The sequence below is a fragment of the Cicer arietinum genome, chromosome 8 (assembly GCF_000331145.2).
Source record: "Cicer arietinum cultivar CDC Frontier isolate Library 1 chromosome 8, Cicar.CDCFrontier_v2.0, whole genome shotgun sequence".
Taxonomy (NCBI): Eukaryota; Viridiplantae; Streptophyta; class Magnoliopsida; order Fabales; family Fabaceae; genus Cicer; species Cicer arietinum.
Window position 1 is genome coordinate 432399 of NC_021167.2, and position 6953 is coordinate 439351.

The 6953-nt window shown below is 29.5% G+C and overlaps 1 protein-coding gene across 1 annotated transcript; it reads left to right on the plus strand.

Annotated features, from left to right (window-relative positions):
- The first annotated feature begins 595 nt into the window (after positions 1–595).
- On the plus strand, positions 596–4979 carry LOC101503907 (homeobox-leucine zipper protein PROTODERMAL FACTOR 2-like). Its single transcript, XM_004511283.4, has 11 exons — positions 596–954; positions 1076–1193; positions 1647–1835; positions 1918–2361; positions 2449–2550; positions 2634–2849; positions 3406–3580; positions 3656–3933; positions 4010–4105; positions 4191–4576; positions 4660–4979. The coding sequence occupies exons 1-10, from the start codon at positions 749–751 to the stop codon at positions 4554–4556; spliced, it is 2190 nt and encodes a 729-aa protein (XP_004511340.1). The 5' UTR covers positions 596–748; the 3' UTR covers positions 4557–4576; positions 4660–4979.
- Positions 4980–6953: the final 1974 nt, after the last annotated feature.

Sequence of the window (6953 nt, forward strand, 5' to 3'; positions counted from 1 at the left end):
ATATGTTATTCTCTTTCCCTATTTTATGATTTGTCTTTTTTAATTTCCTTCTTTTCAGAGTTAAAGTCTTGCATGCAAGAGTCTTAAGGCCAAAGACAGAACCTTTTCATTTGTTCCCTCAAAATCTGAATAAATAAATGAGTATATAATTATGTTAATTTGTTCAGAGAAAAAAAGGTTGATTTATTGCAGTGTAGTCATCTCCAAACAGGTTATCCCTTCCTTTTTCTTAAGATAGAAACATTTTCCCCAAAAATAATATCCAGAAAGAGACAGCATTATTGTACAATGATTAAACTTGCAACAGAGCATTTTTGTTAGTTAGGTGGACTTAATGATTTTCTTTGTTTTGTTTTTAGTTACTAAATGTTTGTAATTAAATTGATAATTTCAGAATAAATATTTTTAATTTGTAATAATAAAATAAGAAAAGGATTTTAAAAAAGTACTAGTAGCTTTCTGTCCTGTTCCTGCATGGTATTTAAGTTTGCTAATTAAGTGGTTGTGACAGTAACTGTGTAATTCTGTAAACTGCATTAATTGATTTGTTAAGTACTACTACGACTACTATATTTCTTGTTCCTCTTCTACACATTTCCTTTGCACGTGTTGAATCAATGTTTTTTTTGAATTTCCTGTTTTGGCAGATTATTATTGTTATTATTATTACAAAAGGAAAGGAAACCGTTTGATACAACAAGCTTTTCAAATTTAAAGATTCATTGCTTGTTTCAAACCAACAAACAATATGTATGGTTCTCAGAATCACAAACGGATGCTTGAAATGTTTGAGAAAGAATTAGGAAGAGATAGAGACGATGGATTCGAGATCGAACCAGATGTTCCTTCAGGTGATGATAATGATAATGATAATGATGAACAACAATCTAACCAACCACCCAAAAAAAGGAGCTACCGCCGCCATACGCAGCATCAAATACAAGAAATGGAAGTGTAAGTAACATATATTGTTTTTTTTTTTTTAAAAAATCAATAAAAGTTAATGTATTTTGTTTATATTATGTTTGATTGTTTTGTTTTGGTTTAATTAATTTGTGGAAGTTGGTTTTTTAAGGTTCTTCAAACATTGTCCCCACCCTGATGACAAGCAAAGAAAAGAGTTGGGACTTCAGCTTGGGTTAGAGCCTTTGCAAGTCAAGTTTTGGTTTCAAAACAAGCGCACTCAGTTGAAGGTAAGACTCTCTTCCTCTATTATTACACTCAAAAATACTTAAGACCCACGTGAGAAACTAATACATCTTAACTATAGTCCCTCACTTATAATTTCCTTCATTCTAGAAATATTATTAAATGAAAAAAAATACAAAATTCAAAGCAGAAATTTTTAAATGCCCGTTATTACGTATAAAAATTATTTGGACACACATAAAATATATTGTATTTAATTATTTTATGAGTCTAAATGGTGCGTTTAAGTTTTGTGACCACATAAAATTTCTCATAGTACACAAATGTTTATGCTATAGGCCTTTATTATTTTTTTAGCTAGTCTTTTTAGAAGTTATTTTCATACACTAACAAGTGTTTTCTTAAGGCAACCTAAAGGACCCACAGAAATAAGCTGAAAACACATTATAATGATATTTAAGTTATGCATGTTATTAATTGAAAGTTTGTTTACATAGGTTCAAAGTGAAAGAGAAGAGAATGAATTCTTGAAAGCAGAGATAGAAAAGCTTCGCAGTGAGATGAATAGGTATAAGGAGGCCATAAGTAATACAACATGTCATCTGTGTGGAACCCCAGCTACCGTTGGTGAAATGTCGTATGAGGAGCAACAATTGAGGTTGGAGAATGCTTTATTAAGAAAAGAGGTACTTATATATTAACTATGACACCATAATTGAGGTTATATATTTTTGGAGTTTTAACAAATAAATGATTTTAACAATACAGATAGAAAGGTTGGCGGAGGATGCAACGGAATCTCATACCAACATTTCGTCAACACAAACTAGCAATCAATTAGTGGTTTCACGGTCGGTGGATGTTGGTAATGGTAAGTATAATATTAATAATGGGATGGTAGGAGAAGCATATGGTGGTAATGGTGAGCTTGTTAGGTCAATACAACTTCAAGGTGTTGAAGATAAAAGGAAGATTGTTGAGCTTGCTGTTTTAGGAATGGATGAACTGACTAAATTAGCTTTGGCTAATGGAAACAATTTATGGCTCCCAAACAACAACCTCAATACTGAGATTCTAAATGAAGATGAATACGTGAGGCATTTCCCTCGAGCTACAGCTCCTAAACCATTGGGTTTAAGAACTGATGGTTCTAGAGAATCCGTTGTGGTTATCATGAATCATATTAATCTCATTGATATTCTTATGGATGTGGTGAGTCATACAATTTCTTACTCTTATAATTGTTTCCATATAATTAATTAATATTAATGCTAAAAGTTTGTACACAACGTTATTCAGAATCGATGGTCGAGTATGTTTAGCGGTGTTGTTTCAAGAGCTGTGACACTCAAAGTGCTTTCAACTGGAGTGGCGGGAAATTACAATGGAGCCTTGCAAGTGGTACTTAATTTTGATTTCATTTCATATAATAATAATTAATATTTATCTAATTAAAATTAAAATTGTTTATTTGTTTGTTTTAGATGTCAGCTGAGTTTCAGGTGCCATCACCATTTGTTCCAAGTCGTGAAAACTATTTTGTGAGGTACTGTAAACTTCATGTAGATGGGGTATGGGCAGTGGTTGATGTGTCATTGGATAGTCTTCGACCTGCAGCTAGTGGGAGTAGCACTGCCTCTAGAACCCAAAGAAGACCTTCTGGTTGTTTCATTCAAGAACTGCCTAATGGCTACTCTAAGGTCACACCATCCATTCATTACCATTTTACTCTTCTTTTTCTTTTTCGATTTTTCTTCAACCTTCATCTTTAGGGTTTTTCTTTTTTATTTTTCAAACTAATTCAATCTACGATAGTCATTTTCCACTTTTACTAAAATTATTATAATTAAAGAAAATATTATTTTATAATATTTGTATTCTTTAAAATAATTAAAATTTAATATTATTTTTATTTTTTGACATGTCAATGTTGTTTTTATATATTTGATGAATTTATAAATGAGACATGTTAAAGACAATAATTCAATTCAAATAAATAAAATAAAATCTAAAACTCATCTAAGAATTAAAAATCAAAATTAAATTAAAAAACTCATAATTTTAGTTATTTAAGACATCATTGGTGGGTAAAAAATTGAAATCTTAGTAAAATTTAAAACTATGTTTCTGAGTTTCAAAATTGCGAGATTAAAATCTCGATTAATTAAAATAAGAGAAAGCAAAAATGTATTTAAGTTTATATAAAAATATAAGTTATTTGATATCATCAATTAATTGTAGTTTTAATTTTGACAGGTTACATGGATTGAACATGTAGAAGTGGATGATAAGATGGTGCAAAATATATACAAACCACTAGTTGATTCAGGGCTTGCTTATGGAGCTAAACGCTGGGTAGCTATTTTACAGAGACAATGTGAACGTCTTGCTTGTTCTATGTCCAGCAACATGCCAACAGGGAACCTTGGTGGTATGTATATATATATTTATATATTTGTTCTTTCTTTCCATTTCTTATATTTGTATATATGAATGTTTTGTATAGTGATAATGAGTGTGGAGGGAAGGAAGAGTATGTTGAATCTTGCGGAAAGGATGGTAACTAGCTTTAGTACTAGTATTGGTGATTCAACAATACATGCTTGGACAAGTTTACCCTCCAATGGACCTGAGGATATAAGAGTCATGACAAAAAAATATAATGATGAACCAGGAAGTGGCAGACCCACCGGTGTTGTCCTTAGTACTGTCACTTCTTTCTGGCTTCCTGTTCCTCCTAAGAGGCTTTTTGATTTTCTTCGTAATCAAAACTCTAGAAGTCAGGTATGTCTGTCTTTTCTTCTACAAATATTTTACTATTACTTCAAATCATGTTGATTGGATTGAATTGAATTTGCAGTGGGATATTCTCTCTAGTGGGGGTATAGTTCAAGAAATGGCACACATAGCAAATGGTCATGATCCTGGCAACTGTGTCTCTTTACTTCGTGTCAATGTAAGTAATTAAGTTCATCCCTATACCATATTGTAAAATTGATAACACATAATCTAACATTAATTCTATAATATTGTTATTGTAGAGTCCAAATATAGGGCAGAGTAATATGCTGATACTGCAAGAGAGTAGCACTGATATAACTGGATCATATGTAATATATGCACCTGTGGATATGGCTGCTATGAATGTAGTCTTGAATGGAGGTGACTCAAACTGTGTTGCTCTGCTTCCTTCTGGTTTTGCTATTGTTCCTGATGGTTCTGGACCAAATGGAGGACCAATACCTGATCTTCTATCTGGAGGTTCTCTTCTCACTGTTGCATTTCATATTTTGGTTGATTCTGTTACAAATGCAAGGCTTGCTCTTGGTTCAGTTACCACTGTTAACACTTTGATCAAGTCCACTGTCGAAAGGATTAAAGTTGCAGTCATACCTAACATCACCTGATTTCACTACTTTCATATTTGGTAATTCAATTTACCACTACTCTCTCTTCCACTTTTTACTGTCTTTTACTTTTATTCAAACTTGTTGTTTTTCTGTGTTGCAGAGGCAGAACAAAGCTAAGATGACAAGGTTGGAGTGCTGCATACCTAGTTTTTCAAACAATGTGAACAAGTCAATAAACGCACCTTCGAAACTTTGAAGAAACTTAGGTTCGAGTATTGACTTTTACTAATTGAAAACCAAAGTTGTTCAATAAAGTCTTGTTGTTTTAACTTTGAATAACTGCAAATTTCACCTTCTCTATTTATTTTAGCATATAAATTTTGTGGGTTGTATTTTAGACTTGAGTAAACATTACTCAAATTGGTGTCATATTGTTGTAATATTGTGAACTCGAGCAAATTTTCTCTCTTTTTGTGTGTTTCTTTGTATGTTTAGGTTGGTTCACAAAGAGTAAGGTCCAAACTTATTTTTGAATGGGAGAGAGTTTTAAGTTTTATTTTTTATTTTTATTCGGAAATAGGTAGTAGGACTAATCCCTCGATACTATAGAGTTTCAATTAAGGGATCCAACTTATGGATAATTTAGAGTATCGATATTTTTTACCGCCGAAATAAATGAAATTTTAAATAAATATGAATCTATTAAAATATCTAAAATGTTTATAATATCTTGAATTAAAAATTCATATAAATAAAACTAATTTTTCAAATAATAATCTATTTTCCATCATTTGATTGTCTGGTGCTCGTTAATGTAGATCGAAATGACTCGTTTAAATGGAATTAATATTTAAAATATTAAAGATACATAATATTATTAATAAAATATATATTTCTCTTGTAATTAATTGTTTAATAAAAAATAATTTTATAATTAATTAATCAATAATTAATATATATTTCATGTATGATTTATTTAAATAATTAAAAATAATGGATCACAGTATTCTTTAAACTTTTAAGTAAAAGATATTCAATAAACACATTAATAATTAATAATAAGATGCATATTTGTGTTTTAACGATGTAGTTAATTAGGTATAAGTTTCAATTATATTGTCCTTAGTGCCAAATTATAGAAGTGTCAATCACTCGGCCTACTTACCAATTATACAGGCTTGAGGGCCAATCAATGAGCCTTAGGGCTAATTATGTAGGCTTAATAGCCGACCAACGGGACTAAGGCCAGATTAGTCAATATTCGAATAGGGACATGTTTGTGTAATGAGAATAAACTATGACTTAAATTTTATATTTTACTAGTTATTTTACATGTTTTCAGATTAGCAGGTTTTAATTTTAATTTTAGAAAATTGATAGATAATTATGGGGGAGGGATAGGATAGTAATTTACTTTTAATTTTAGAGAAAGTCCAAAAGTTTGAAAGGTAGAAGCTCCCAAACAGAAGCCGTCACGATTACTCTCTATTATTTCACACCACAAATGTTGAAAGATTCATGAATCATTTCATCGCTAATTTCTTTACAACTAGTATTAAAGGACTTCTACGGAAAATTAACATATTTTGATTCAATTAAATTATATCATTAGTATTCTAATAATATTATTTATAAATAAGTTTTATCATATTTTAAAACTAACACTACTAAATTTTTAAGATTTATAATTTTGAAAACGACAACACGGTGATGATCGTTAAACAAACACAAGTGAATTAATATCAAATAAATGAGGGATATTTGCAATAGTGGAAGAATGACAGATAGTTCTTATTACGACGGCGAATGAGGATGGAAGAGAACGATTTTCTTTGGTGGTGGAACGGTTTCGAGATAGAAAACATATTGAACCATTAATTTCAAAAAAAACCCATCAATTGATAATATAATACAAATAGATACCTTGCATTCAACATGTTAATACTCTGAACTTTAACTAAAAGTTTCAAAAAAACTATTTTGAAGTTATTAATTTTAAATTTTTTACAGAAAAAGAATAAAACAATTGGAGTTACTTTTAAATTAAAAAATATTATAATTTAATTATATTAAGGATATTTATAGATTAAAAAGTTATATTTTAATTATATTTAGTTTTAACGTGTTATAATTTTTATGACAAAAATTAGATAAAATGTTTATTTTGTTATATATAAATCAAATAAAAAAATTATAAAAATTAAAATAAAAAAAAAGTATTATAATTATAAAAATCAAAACATATTTACAGCTTAATTAAAAATACCGATACATTCTCATGTTCTCTTCTTTTCTCTTTAAAAAGTATTATAAAAATTGTCCTAGTATTACCGTATAAATGCACTAAAAACAAAGTTTATTAAATGAGGTTCATCATGTCACATTTGAAATAATTTATTTATTTTTTACTTCAATGATAAATTCAAGATTCATTAGATAGAGTCCACTATTAAT

What these genes read in the sequence shown, in the direction of transcription:
- LOC101503907 (XM_004511283.4), top strand. Translation starts at nt 749, where the DNA reads ATGTATGGTTCTCAGAATCACAAACGGATGCTTGAAATGTTTGAGAAA. An exon ending in CAAATACAAGAAATGGAAGT is followed by an intron (nt 955 to 1,075) that starts GTAAGTAACATA and finishes TGGTTTTTTAAG; the next exon opens with GTTCTTCAAACATTGTCCCC. An exon ending in GCCAACAGGGAACCTTGGTG is followed by an intron (nt 3,581 to 3,655) that starts GTATGTATATAT and finishes TGTTTTGTATAG; the next exon opens with TGATAATGAGTGTGGAGGGA.